At 38.6% G+C, this 14,862-nt stretch overlaps 1 protein-coding gene across 2 annotated transcripts; it reads right to left on the bottom strand.

Moving 5' to 3' along the window:
* Positions 1-26: 26 nt before the first annotated feature.
* Positions 27-12,865, bottom strand: LOC103132709 (XK-related protein 5-like). 2 transcript variants are annotated; one of them, XR_001661033.1, is made up of 14 exons: positions 12,627-12,865; positions 10,892-10,981; positions 10,696-10,801; positions 10,448-10,614; positions 9,894-10,027; positions 9,729-9,807; positions 9,059-9,228; positions 8,520-8,631; positions 8,237-8,404; positions 7,823-8,013; positions 6,964-7,059; positions 6,654-6,834; positions 4,193-5,408; positions 27-4,160 (listed from the first exon to the last, which is right to left on the bottom strand). XR_001661033.1 is itself a non-coding variant. In XM_007544509.2 (13 exons), exons 1-13 carry the CDS (start codon positions 12,733-12,735, stop codon positions 4,816-4,818), a joined length of 2,196 nt encoding a protein of 731 aa, XP_007544571.1. In that variant the 5' UTR covers positions 12,736-12,865; the 3' UTR covers positions 27-4,815. The 2 variants fall into 2 exon arrangements, 1 of the variants encoding a protein (XP_007544571.1); XM_007544509.2 differs by having other exon boundaries at positions 27-5,408.
* Positions 12,866-14,862: the final 1,997 nt, after the last annotated feature.

Here is a 14,862-nt window from a genome sequence, read left to right as displayed (position 1 = left end):
ATGAAAGAAATAAAACAAATCTTTGCTTGTGTCATGATAAATGTCTTTATTTTTGTCACATCACTAACACACTTTATGGGTCACTTCTACCACAGAGGTCCTGTGTAAAGCCTTGCACAAATAAGGTGATGCTTGTTTGTAAAAAAAAAAGAAGAAAACACAAGTTTTTGCATCAGTGATACACTTTACACAAATCTGCTTTTTACACAAACATCCAACACAAACCTTCACTTTTAAATTGAAAACATAAAAATCCAATGAAAATATTTTACAACAAACATTCTTATTTTCTAAGTACAGAAAGGAAAGCAGGCAAGTGTGGCAGCTGACTGTATTTCTACAAGGCGAAGCGTTTCTGGTGTAAAGCATTTTCCTCAGTAGCCTGTGAGATATCCATTGCATAAGCTGCCTTATTGCTGATGCATACACATACAAATTAATGTTAGCTACAATACTGTGCATGTCTTTTCAAAGTACTGTCCTTTCTTCCTATATGCTTCTTTGAGAACCATGCAGTGATGATGCTGCGAATGGATTTGTTTCTTAGTAATGGAGCGGCTCTAAGCATGTCAGCTTTAGCTCTTTCTTTTATAATGTCTTCTTCTGTTTTCATTACTTCACACAAGAGCAGCTTACCTGCCTATGAAATATACCACACATTTATTTCACAGGTTCAAAAGCACTGATGTGTTAAGATATCTGCTATAATATCACAGCGCTATGAAAACTCAACACAACAGACATAATGGAAGACAAGAATAAAACATCAGTTCAACCATTTAACATTTTTTTGATTGAACCTTTTCTACATATTCACTTTTTAATCTAATTTAATCCGTTTTTTTCATTGTTTCTTAAGTTATGTTTATTTTGCTTTTTCTTTTACTTCCATGGCATTCTGGCTTTGTTTTGTTGTCTTTCCCTACCTTTTCCTTCCTTGTCTTAGTATCTGGTTTTCTGACCTTAGTCTTGAGTAAACATAGTGAAAATTGGTCATTCATTTTAATTTTGTAGTCATTTCCTTCCAGCAGACTGTTAGCTTGGAATGAAAACCATCTAGTTATTTATTTTTTAATAAGGAAATGAGTCAAAGTTTAGAAATAAATGAAATATAAGTAATAATAAACAAATATCAGGTGACAGTCCATCTTGATTTTTTAAATTTTATTTTACTTTGAAATAGTTGAAGACTTTGAAATATTAAGTGGTCCATATCTGTGGTTTCCTAATATAAGATGAGGGTGAGATCGCTTCAGAAATTAAACTAAATTACCAGAGAGATCATGGAGAAGCACATTTATGCTAAAAGTACTAGAAGAGATAAAAACAGTATCTACGACAAGATAAAATAAATGTATTGTATTGGCAGTTGATGCTGTCTCTTTTAGGCCTCATCTCACCAAACTGGTGCCAGTGCCTAACTGGTTCAAGAACTTATTAAACTATAATTATCTGCATTTCCACCAAGTCAGTAAGTGCTACTTCTGTAAAAAAAAAAGAAGCCAGCAGCCAGTCAAAACATCATGATCACCGTGCCTGAAACGCCGCAGTTTAGTTTTGAAAATACAGCAGGATGATAAAAAGAAACAGAAACCCAACACCTCACACTGCAAACGCACCAATTTCTACCATTTTTAGTCGAGTTTGTAACTCAAATATCTTAGTAGACTTGAAATTAGACAAAACTAACTTTGCAGCCAGATGGAGGAGTTTGTTTTAAGCAAATAATTCCTTAATATTGGCAAAAAAGTACGAGTTTTTTCCAATCTCCCAGTGGATCTAGTACTTTTTAAAAATCAATACTAAGGAATTATTAACTTTAAACAAGCTCATATTTGATGCTAAAGAGTTACTTGTTGATTTTGTCTTATTTCAAGTGAGCTAAGACATTTGAACTAGGAACTAAACCAAAACAATTTGGTAAGATTTTGTGTTTTTGCAGAGCAGTAACGGTAAGATGCTGGATTAGGATCAGAACTACATACGCAAACTTATTTTCCTGCACCTTATTTTGAAATCACTCCTCAAGATGTTTAAGTAAGTCATTATTTTAAATTTAAACAACAAAACTTATTTCTAAATCAGTTTGATAACACCGAGGGACTCTTAAAATCTCCACAGTTTTAATAAATTATGCCCTAGCAGCTGTTTAATCCTCTGTTCTGTTCTTGTGCAGATCAGCTGATCAGGATTATGAAGCGTTCACAAGTAGGAAGGCACCAACATGAAACTTTGGACAGATATTGAAATCCGATGTTAACAGTGCTGCTATGACCAATAACATGATATTTTATCCTTCCCTTCCTTTTTCACACTGTAAGAAAACAACCAAAACGCTGACATTGCTTTTCCATTGCCTGGAAACAATCCTGTGCTGCGTTTATCACCGTCACATGACCAAATAGCAACCACCTGAGACTAAATGAAGCGTCTGTATTTTAACAGTGTAGGATGGTGAATTTCTTACGCTGCTATTTTGCTAGTCACAAGCTGCAAGTTTGGGGACCACCAGTAGTTCAATAAATCAAAATTTCTTTACTAGCTGGAGTTACAAACCACTGGTTTTCAGCTAGCAGTTTCTTGGACATCACATTTTTGGTACTACAATATTAAGCTCTGGTATTTGTTCATAGATTCAGCTTAAGAAATGAGCAAAAACTGTTTGTTTTTTTGTTGTTGTTTTTTGCGACAAACTGCCATCAACTATGAGGCAAAATATCTTTGCTCAAAACTCTGTTTCATGCCTGAATGATTCAGAGGTCAGCAGCTTAACAAGCAACAAAAACAATCTGCAGAAAAACCTTCAGAAATCATGAAATATTGATCAAGACTATTGTAAGAACCTGAAAAAGGCTGGAGCAAAGTAAAAACAAATGAGAAGACTTGTGTTGCATATTGATAATGATTAACTAATAATCTAACACACACTGGCCGCAGCGATGTCTGTGATCAACAACAGGGAGAGTATTTTAAATCGTGTATGGAAAATATGCACATTATCCGTTTTTTGTTAGTTTGCCAAAGAGTGGAAAAAAAACATGAACAGATCAATCAACAAGGTTTTCAACATTATCTCACACATTAAAATATATGTTTTAAATTAAAATCCAAATGAAGACAATGTGGATATCTCTACTAATTATTTGGGTTATTATCAGTTTTAATTAGTTCGTTTGTTGATGCACAATTTAATGCAGCAAGGTGAAACTCGCATATTGCCTGGAAGTATTGCATTAAGCGATAAATATTGCTAACAGCTAACCGAAACTCAAAATAAAGCTGTTAATAAAACTTAAAAATTACCAAGGATAATTTAAAAAGTATTTTAATACAGAAACCATGCAGTTTTTTCAGTCATTGATATTATTCACAGTGTGAAAGCCATTTCCTTGAAAGTATCTGGAGATCCGAATCCAATCATATGAATGGAATGTTGAGTGGAAGGAAAAAGTGTGGTAGACATCAACACTTTCTGTAGGCTTATAATGTTATATTAAAGGTAATTTTCTTATTAGTCTTTTCTAATATTCAGATTTATGAAACTTTGAAGACGTTTGGCTCATCATTAACTCTAATCCATTTCATCAAGATTAACAAAAGTAATCGATTTTAATCCCTACCTGTACAATGAATCTTTATAATATATGAGTTACTGAGATCCTTTAATAATAGTAATTTCACCTCATATTCTATATAATGTTTCACGTGAAGACGTTCACACTTTTCAAACCTTGAAACCGATAACATGATCCCATACCAGCGGACCACGAACAAACAAATAACGTGTCAAGTGGTAACTGTCACAAGCCTGTGTAATGCTCAGATATTTGAAATGCCATCACTTTACATTCCTAGTTCATGTAACATAATCTGTCTGCACAAAAGAGCAGACAGAATAAATAATTCATGGATGAACTCTATGATGACCTAAAAACATCTCATAACTCTGCAACGTTAGTTGGACCTCTTATCCAAATGTCATATTTGCAGGTTTTTGTACTTCATTTGTGTTTCTACTGCTTCTAAAAACAGCCAAACGTTTAAAAAAAACACCCAGCTGTTTTTTGGAAACAAGCTAAAGTTTTATGGTGTCTGGAAAATGAGCCGCTTCAAAAACCTCCTGAATGTTAAGTGACATTAGGTGGGCACTGCGCTGTTACCTAGCAACCCCAGACGAGCACTGCGCTGTTACCTAGCAACCAAAGTGGGACTGAAGCTTGTTTGGTCAGCTGGTTTCACTGCTGTATGCTGTACAATGGCTGCTGGAAGTTGATGATTTACCATCTAAAAACCACTTGATACGTTCTTGTTGGCTGTACAGAAGGCTCTTCTAATGCTTTTCAAGGATGTACGGTTGTATAATTATGTATCTGTTTTCAGCCATTGTCATGTGTGAGTGTAAACGTTGAATTTGGGGCGCGGCCAGCAGCTTATTTGGATTTAAAGTGACATGAAGCCTAAAACAGCTCATTCTGAAAAGAACAGAGTAAATGTCATCATCTAATAATTATTTTGTGCAAAGAAAATGCCCACAGACCTATCCTAACCAAGATTGGTCTATGGGCAAGGAAGCAAAATAGGTCACCTTTAAGGGTTAACTCTTAAAAATCTGTGTGCAGTCCAGATATTGAAAGAGCCATCAGTTTACATTCCTATTTTCTGTAATATAATCTGTCTGCTCAAAAAGATAAATAATTTATAGATGAACTCTATGACTGCTTAAAAAGATTTCATAACTCTCCAACAAGTTAGTTAATACAAGAATGCTTTTATATATTGAACAGCTGAACTGGAAATGTTAGCTTTTCCTTTACTTTACACTAAATTCTCTCTAAAGTCCACAAACTGCACCATCTGTTTGCGAGCATGGGAGATGACTGGTGTGAGTGGAGTACCAGGCATGGCAGAACCAGGAGTGGAAGCTGCAGGTGTGGTGGCTCCAGGTGTTCCTCCTGGAGTTGTACCCGGTGTTGTGCCGGGAGTGGCAGGAATGATGACAACCGGCGCCGGGCCGGGGCTTTCAGCTCCACCTGCAGCCTCCAGTCGAGGAGTGGACGTGACAAAGCGGGCTTCTCTGATCCGATAGGGTCTTCTGTAGGAGGAAATAGGCGACAGCTCTGAGCCCCAGCCCAGGTAGCTGCCGCTGGACGGCGACGGAGCATCTGCACTGAAATATAGAGTAGTGTTGGATTCTGCTGGGGTTCCCTCCTTCTTCTCTGGGGAGGCCAACAGGAGAGGAGAGCGGCGCTCAGGGGACCAGCCGGGCGTCTTGATGTCCAGAGACGCCACGGAGGAGGACGCCTCTGTGAGAGACGCGGCGTTGCTGTCGATGTGGCGCAGGCTTCCGCCATGTTGAGGAGATGACAGAGACAGTGAGCCGTAGGCAGCGCTCTGGAAGTCCTCATCACCTTCAGATTTAGAGAAAACAGTTAATGTCCAATGCTGTGTTTCCACTCACCTTAAAATTGCATAAATTACAAAATAAAATGCTTAATAGAAAGAAGGTAATTAAAATTTTGTTTCAAGAAAAGGTTTTGTTGCCAGGCAGAGGTGGGCAGAGGACCCAAAACTTGTACTTGGATAAAAGTAGCACTTCTTCAACATAGTTTTACTCAAGTAGAAGTAAAAAGTAGCTGTAAAAAAGTATTTGGTAAAAAGTCTACTGATCAAATTAATCAGTCATTTAATATTTAAAAAGTACATCCTCAGATGGAGAAAAATATAAAGTTAAGGGAAATTTTTTGGTACTTTAAGGACGAAAATGACAATAATTCATATAGATAACAAAAAAGAACAAAACCAGGCAAAAGAAAGTCAGATCAAATCAGTTTCTTTCAGTGCTGTGGTGGCGCACGGGCAAAGCACAGCCCACATTTTGAGGCCTTAGTCCTTGTGGCAGCTGTCACAGGTTCGATTCTGGTGACCTTTGCCAAATGTCTTCCCCCTCTCTCATTACCCTGTTTCCTGTCGAACTACTTTCAAATAAAGACCACTAGAGCCAACCAAACCTTTAAAAAAAATCAGTTTCTTTTAATAAAAAAACTAGTGAAACTTTACAAAAACTGCAGGTGTGTCTGGTGAATTTTTGGATATAAACACGTTTGTTTTTCATTCAGTAGGTAGAAAATCCATAAGTTTTACTCAAGTAAAAGTAGTGATAATTCATCATAAAATTACTCAAGTTAAAAGTACAGGGTAATAAATATACTCCGAAAAGTAAAAAAGTTACTCAAGTAAATGTAATTGAGCAAATGTTACTTGTTACTACCCAGCTCTGGCACCAGGATGATGTAGTTTTTCCACAATATTGAAATTATTATATTTTGTGTGATGTGTGATTTTAATTGCATTTCTTATTTAAAGTTGCAGTATGTAACTTTTATAAAAAGTATTTTTGACATATTTGTTGAAACTGTCACCTTGTCGTGACAATAAGACAGATAATCTGTGAAAAACAATCAAGCTCCTCTGCCTTCTCCCACTGCTAACTAGAAACAGCCACTCAGAAACAGGAGGCGGGTCTTAGCGCCGTCAATCACACGTGTTTAAGAGCAAAGGGTGTATATGCAAACTGTCTCAAAACAGTAATTACAGCTTGCTTCTACTGCCCCCACATGGCCAAACACTTTATAACAGTGCTTCTGGTTTCCCACCTTTATCGTCTGATGGAGCTGCACTTAATTCGTCCTCTGCGGTTTCCTCAGGAATGGCCTCCTGGAAAGGGATGATCTCTGGAAACCTCATGTCCTTGATGGTTGTGGGAGGAGCTTTTCTCACTGGTCGGGCCACAACGCTGCTGTGAGCTGGTTTAGGTGGCTGGACGACTTCACTCACCTGGGGTACAGAAAAGAAAAGACAGCTAAAGCTGGCGACTGCAGTCAACACAGATACACACAGTTTTCATCTTTCATCAATTTCACACCGACTGGGTTTCAGTTCAAGGTTTCTGACAGAATATCTTGCCTGAGGAGTTTGGACGACCTGTGGTGGAGGAGGTGGGGGGGCCGGTTGAGGAACTGGGTGTGAGATTTGAAGAACTCTCAGCTGAGGAGGTGGAACCTGACAAATAGGAATTAAAAAAAGCCCCCATTACATTATTTCAAAATAAACCAATCTTGTCTGGAAGAGAGGACATTTTTCCTCATTCCACAAACACAAACAGCAATAAAGTTCACACTTTGTAACTTTGTAACTTAAAATAAAGGTAAAATTAAGGGAGTCTTCAACTGGTTGGATTAGGGACCCAATATTATATACCCATTTGTTACATTTTCAGCTGGTGCTGTTCGCTGTCACACTACAATGTGTCAAACAAACCAAATTAATTTAATAACCTGTTTCACCCTTTGCCTGAGGTGGCGCTACACCAAGAACCACTGAAGGAAACAACATGAAACCTGCTGAAGGAGACACCAAGCATAACTTCCTTCATCGTTAAATGTAAACTAAAATGGAGTCAGGTTGTTTTACTTCTCTTTTGTCTTTGGTAAAAGACCACAAGTCATTTCTTCTTCTAGTGCTAGACTTTGGCATTTGTTTTGGTTGTATTTACCCAGAATGCCCTGCACTATAGTCCACTTCCTGCATTTGGAGCGGTTGCATCCACATGCATTCGAACCGCACCAGAGTTCACTTCAACCAAACAGAGACCTGGGTTTGGCAATTTTGGTCTCTATTAGAGTTCGATTGTGCATTCACAACTCCAGGACTTTCTAGATAAACAAACTAGAGTTTGATTAAAACAAACTAAACGGGGCCTGGTGTGAATGCACCTTAAATTTAATCATTAAACATAGACCAGCAGTTCAGGAGAGCAACAAACCCGGGGTACGTGATGCATGTCAGGGGAGTGAACTTCTTCGGGGAGACCCATGAGTCCGGCCAGTCCGCCTTCTCCGTACGCTGACCAGATCCTGGAAACGTCTCCTGTCTTAAGAGCTAAACGAATCAGCAGCCAGTGGTGATGCTTCCAGCCTTCCCATTGGATGGGCAGGTCCATGAGGGTCCCACCTCCTGAAAATAAAGTTTTAACTATGTTTTGTTTAAACAATATACTGTTTTTATAAACAAAAATAATAATAATAAAAAACTAAGTAAAATGTATTTTAAAAAGTGGCACATCTGGAACTCAAACAAAACGGGTCAAAATAGAAAGTAAAAAATAAAATACTTATTTAACGCACATTACAAAAACAGTTACAAAAATGATAAATATGCAGACAAGTCGATCACCGACCAGACAATGTTGCACGGTGATGGAAATTGGGCTCGACTTTCTCCTCCAGTGAGAGTGTAGATCCACGCTCCATGCAAGCCCCACCGATCCCCCTGTGGCGAATACTCTGGAAGATCTCAAAAGACTTGGGGTGCAGGAAACGGTAGTACAGCACCAACGCTATCACACCTGCAGAGGGAAAGCACTCATCAGACAGCAGACTTTCAATAAAAACATTCAGGGAAAACAGAAAGTTATAAAAAGTCAGTGTATGCTGTATAGAGAAACGGGCTGCATGCCTTACCAATGAGGAAGCTGCAGAAGACTGCAGCCGGGATCCCCACAGTGTCCCAGGACACCATCGCAAAAAACCAGGAGGAGGCCAGAAGAAGAAGAGCGTTCTCTAAAAACATGACCTGTTGGTTGTAGAGGGGGTTGAAATTTGTGAAAAAATAAGACCTTACTGTCTCTCGTGGGTACATTTTACAATGTTATCTAACATTTTAGCAGATTTCAGATTTAATTAACATCAGATTAATTGCCTCCATCTCTCTTATGTCTTTCTGGTTGAGATCAGAAATGTGACTTTGATTTGAAATTGCTGGCTTTCCTACCCCTGATTAAAAGCACATCCCTGCAGCATGAAGCTGCCACCATCTTATTTCATGGAAGAAATGTTAGGGACTTACTCCACATATAGTGCTTTGCATTTGCACCACAAAGATCAATCTTGTTGTCATCTGCCTTGTTTATCTACTGCAGACAATGCTTTCTTTTAACAGAGGTTTTCTTGCTGCCATTATTAAACAAATGCCAGAGAGATGAGCTAGCAGACAGATGTACCAGGTAAAACGCAGCCATGCGGTATCTGGATGGACCGTACTTCACGTTGAGGAAGAGAAAGACGTGAACGGCTCCCAGGACGAGGTTGAAAATGCTCCATCGACCAGTTGAACGGATGATGTCTGTCTGCTGAGACACCATCCAGAAAGTCGCGCCCAGCCAGTGCACACCTGTCACAAACACACACTTCCAAAGTCAGTTTCAAACACATTATAAATATGAAGTAAAACGTTTAAAAGTAGGATGGAGGAAATGATAAACGTGCTACTCTTACTTGAGCAAATTTTCTGGATTTTCTATCCACTGTGATTTTAGTCATTTAGTTGTTATTTTAGTCCAACATTCAGCAGGCACAGACACGCCTGCAGTTTTTGTTAAGATTTCATAAGTTTTACATTGAAAGAAATTGCAAAAATATTTATTTTACTTATTTTGTATTTTAAAATACCAAAATGTTCACATAACTTTATATTTTTGGTCCATCTGATGTAATTTTTAAGCATAATCTGTGTTTTCATCAGTTACTCAGTACCTGAGCCTTACCAAGTATTTTTTTTTAATTTTTACTTTTTCACTTGATTAAAATAGGTTGGAGTACTGCTACTCTTTGGTTACTCTTCCCGCCTCTTACACTGAGGTAACTGGACCGCGGCGTAAGCTCTTGGCTTACCAATGACTCCCAGGACCCACTGCTTGAAGATGCGTGTGAAGAGCATGAGCACAGCAAACCGGGATCCCAACATGCCAACCTGAATGAACACAGAATGCATCTTTACACACAGGAAACAGAAACGACTGCTGTGAGTTTCAGGCATATGTGCTGAATAACGCCCACCCTCCACAGGAGCCGGCAAAGAATGGCAGCTGGAGTCATGTGCAGGTGTCCCGGTCTGATGAGCGAGCAGGATCTGGCGTAGAGAACCAGCGCCCAGGCCAGAGACAGCAAACACACAGCAAAACACACCGAGGCTGCAGAGAGGAGAGAGCAGGGAGTTATTGCGCCCTCTACTGCGCATGCGGGACTCTTTCAGGTCGTTTGTGGTTCACACTGGAGAACACATACAAGTGTTTCATGTATTTAGAAGTGTGAACGGCCACGGCAAAAACAAATCGGATTTGGGTCACTTCAAGCTGCAGAGTGAACGTAGCCAAAGTCCCTCTGAAGCTCAATCAAAAGGAACATTCTGGATTAGATTTTGTTGCAGCTTATTACACACATTACTGTTTATTTTTCTTTTTCTTTTAGTTTTTACAATTTAAAGTATCAATTTTATGAAATTTAAATTTTGTTGAGGATAACTGATTACATTTAAACGTTGTGAGCTATTCTGCTGTCTTTATTCAGCCACACACACTAATCACACACTGTGGTCTTTACATTCAGCTCACCAGGAGAGCGGACGCCTATGTCGGTACAGATCAGTACGTAGGTCTGGAGCAGCGTTTCGGGGAGCGTGACCACCAAGGCCTCAAACAGACGTAACGCAGATACATCAGCCTGCTGCATGATTTCTCCATACACATCCTCATCCGGGAGACGCATACAATCCCACAGCCTGCCGGGGACAAACATGGCAGCCAATGATCAGACATAAGGTTAAATGAAATAAATGTACAGCTTTGTAAAGTCAGCCCACCTTTTAAAGATTCCCAGGTGTAATATGTGAGTCCATCTGAGAGATTTCCTGGGGATTTTTCCATCTGAGAGATACCACAGATAACTGAGCCACTGTGGACCCCAGCCTGCAAACACACAGGGGAAGAAAAGTTTAAATTAATGCAGTTTTCACTCTCTGCCTGTATATGGATTTATTTGGTCTGATTTTTTTTTACCTGGTAGAAGGAAGAGTGCCGTGAAGCCAGCAAGATGAGCATAGCAGTAGTTGTGGCCAATCCAAATGTAATACACAAAGCAGTAGATTACTGGGAAAAACACAGGAAACACAGTAAATAAAGGAGAACTTTAATGTAAAATTCACATTTTACGTTTTTACAGAGAGCCTGATTTCTCACAGAAAATAAAATAAGTATGTCTAATTCTGCAGCCTGTCTGAATGTGAGTTAAAGATTTATGAACTGCAAGCTTCAAAGGGTTGTAATTTTAAAATTTAACTATAATACAAACAGTGTCAGCAGAAAATTGTTATATCTTGATTGTTATTTTAACAGTTATTTATAAACATATACATATTTTTAAATTGTGCTCCTGGTGTCTATGCTGGAGTAACATATGCACACTATAACTGAAAATTATTTGATTCTTACTTTACAAATGCGTACTGTGACCCTTGAATTTGTAATTTGTAATAATTGGTCTTCTGTGGAAACATTGAAGATTAAAAGTTAGAGAAATAAGTCTGACTCCAAAACATACTTACTGTTATTGATCTAGTAAATCATTTGAATCAACTAATTTTAGTGTAAAGCAACATGCATTCTGTAAAATGTTGAGTTCTGCTGTTGGATTAAAGCAGAAAACCATGAAACTATAGAAATTTCTTGTCATTTACATACAAACAATCTGCAACAAAGTGGATAGTGATGGATGTAGAGATGGACTTGAAGTATTATTGGGATATTTTGTGGTACTGGTTTAACAAACAGTAGAGAAAAAAGTAAAAATTGCAATCCTGACAATATGGACAGCATTTTTTTTTAAATCAGCATTAATTGAAATTTATGACTACAATAAATCACAATTCTTCTCATGATAAGAAATTTATCACGATAAATGATAAACAATACGACTCTATCACTAATTTCTATTAGAAAGTCCCTAAATTAGTTTGCCGTAACATTTTGGGCTGGCTTTTTAAATTTGCAACTAATTCTACAGATGTAACCTCGAGGTTTGCATGTAAATGACACTAATTTATTAATAATACTGTCAGTGTTTGGGATATAATAGATCCTGTATGTCATGACTGTCCAGACTGAGTTTGCATGACCTCTGTTCAACATCTCATTAGTGACAGTAGCTGCTCAAACGTCTCTGCATCATCATCATCATCATCATCCCGCAGTTCTGCCTCCCCGCATTCCTCCATACATGTAATCTGAACCTCTGAGCTGCCAAACAGGCGGGCTGTCCGGCCAGACTAGGCCCCATCCCGGGGTAAACGCCCATCCCCTCATCCATACAAAAAGAGCGCTAAAATATAACAACATGGCTCCTCTTGGACTCAATCACAAAATATCCCACAGACCATTTAAAGAGGAGACTTTAAGGCAGGGAACACGCTGACATGAGTCAGCAGTCTGGATGCATGCAGGTTTAAAAATGGGGAACACTCTGCAGATCCCGCTGCGGTCTATTATTCATGACAACAGAGGCCAGCTTTAAACTGAGAATGAGTTTAAAACTCAGAGCTGCTGATGCTGATGCTGAATCCTGTCTGTGGCGCCCCGCATCCACACAGCGCAGCAAACCCGCATCTCATCGCAAACATAACAGAACCAGAACCGATTATTACGATATCAACACAGCAAACACGCAGGTTTTTATCTACCCTGTGTAGAGAACAGAGTGGACGGAGCGAGATGAGAGCGTGTCCCAGGTAGCACTCACCGGCCGTCCTCTCCGCAACGATCAGGAATGCGGTAAAAACGAAAACGCAAACTTGGCAACACGGCATGCAGCCTCCCTCGTTGCTCGAGGTGGCCGTGTAATCCCTCATGGTGGAGTAAAAAGATGATCAGTTCCTCAGATTCACAGAGAAGGATGAAAGCAGGGCGGTGTGGTTCTGCTCCCGCCCGGTCCAGCTGCGGCAGCTCTGCGTCCCCCCGTCCCACCGTCACCGCCCTACCGTCTCGTTAAAGCGACACAGCACGATGCGGACACACCAGCTTCACTTTAAGTATATTTCTGTGGCCAAGTGTAGACAAATAAGCCGAATACATCCGACTGAAAAACGTAAGTGGGTTTTATTTCCCGACTGTCCTCAGATGGAACAGTATTAATTTTGGTTTGACTTGGTATTAACAAAATAAAGAAAGTCGTGAAAGGTGTTTCCCTAACTTGACCATCACAAATAAAAACGTTGACACCAGAAAAATACAAAAAACACAGAAAAGCACCACTACATAAGCATTCTATATACATTTATAAGGAAACAACATACTACTTTGCAAGAAACATTGCTTTAAATATGTACAACATTTTGAAGGACCTCAAAGAAATCAACAAACTGAAACTCCCAAACGGCCAACAGCCTGTCCAGAGTGAAGCCGATTCCTACCCTGGACAATTTATCTCCCCTCTGAACAACACAAATACTCAAAACAGGTCAAACAAACGACATACTGAGGCCACAACCTCAGAAATCGGCTTATATTTTTATATTAAACACTCACACCGTCACAGAGCCGTGTAATCTCCCTCAACGGTTGCAAAGGCCAGATTTCACTGCTCACGGGCATAAATCAATTAAAATAAAACCTCACTGCTACAAAAAAAGAAAAATTAATTAAAATAAAACCTCACTGCTACAAAAAAAGAAAAATTAATTAAAATAAAACCTCACTGCTACAAAAAAGAAGAAAAATCGACCGGTAAATTTTACAGTACAAAGCTTATACTTATTACTTGTCTTCTAACAATGCAGCTGATTTCTAGGTCATCTTACCAAGTTATGAAGTTTTTTTTGTTGTTTTTTTTTACTGTCACCTTTACAACTTTAGATCGGGACCAACGGCTGTTCCGCAGATATGACGGCACATATATGCGGCTTATATGAAGCCCACTTACTCCACAGTGCCACCTGCTGGACACTCTGAAACCCGCTGTAGACAAACAGAGGGAATATCACTTTAGATGTTGAGATTTAACTTCACCTGGTTACACCTGGAAAAATTGACAGACCAGTTAAGTTGATCAGTTTCTCTGATTTTACTCTTTATACGTAAATGTTTGGGTAAAATGAGCATTGTTATTTTATTCTATGAACTACTGACAACATGTCTCTGAAATTCCAAGCTAAATTTTAGATTTTAATTGCAGAAAATGAGAAATGGTGAAAATAAGGAAAAAGATTCAGTGATTTCAGACCTCAAAAACTGCAAAGAAAAAAGTTAATGTTCATTTAGAAACAACAAAACTAATGTTTTAACTCAGGGAGAGTTTATAAATCAATATTTGGTGGAATAACCAGGAGGTTTTCAGTGGGGTTCAATGCAGTGGACAGTGCTGTATATAAATATTGACCAATTGCAAGATATTTGTTATGCATTCTATTTGTTTCTTACTTGTATCCTATGCAATAAAAAACAGATGTGGTTTGTAACTATGAGTGTTGTTTGTAAAATTAAATTACCCGCAATATTTTTGGTTTATGTAGCCTATATTTAGCTAAATAAACCGAGCTAAATATTCTGGGGTTTCTAGTTTTATGTAGGTCAATCATGTGCGATCAGAAACTTCATCAAATACATATATAGAGAAAGCGTGAGGAAATAGTCACAGCTCACCTTAACTTACATATGAATGCTTATCTTTCTAAGTAACTGTCCAATAAAACATCTGAAAATACAATTTAAACAATATGATTGTTACCTGTTAGAAAGTGGGCGCTGCAAAATCTGGCATTGTAGTTTCCACACCTCCTGTTTTTAGCTGTAGATTGTTGATTCACTTTCCTCCTCTTTTTTCAGTACGTTTTTTAAAATTAACTCCCTTGTGACCAACTACCTTCGAAACACGAAAATAATGTTTATCTTTCTCTCTATTAGAACGTTGGAACAACCTTACAAGACTCAGAATTTAGGCATTATGATGATGGATTGTTTAACTGCAGTAAAAATGTCTT

Source organism: Poecilia formosa, unplaced genomic scaffold (assembly GCF_000485575.1).
Source record: "Poecilia formosa unplaced genomic scaffold, Poecilia_formosa-5.1.2 Scaffold1232, whole genome shotgun sequence".
Lineage (NCBI taxonomy): Eukaryota > Metazoa > Chordata > Actinopteri > Cyprinodontiformes > Poeciliidae > Poecilia > Poecilia formosa.
Note: the sequence above shows the minus strand (reverse complement) of the source record. Positions and strands in the feature narration are given on the sequence as shown.

Coding starts and splice junctions, on each gene's coding strand:
- LOC103132709 (XM_007544509.2), bottom strand. CDS start 12,735: ATGAGGGATTACACGGCCACCTCGAGCAACGAGGGAGGCTGCATGCCG. Junction 8,405..8,519: donor CTTCTGCAGCTTCCTCATTG/GTAAGGCATGCA, acceptor TTCCCTCTGCAG/GTGTGATAGCGTTGGTGCTG. Junction 7,060..7,822: donor ACATGCATCACGTACCCCGG/GTTTGTTGCTCT, acceptor CCTATTTGTCAG/GTTCCACCTCCTCAGCTGAG.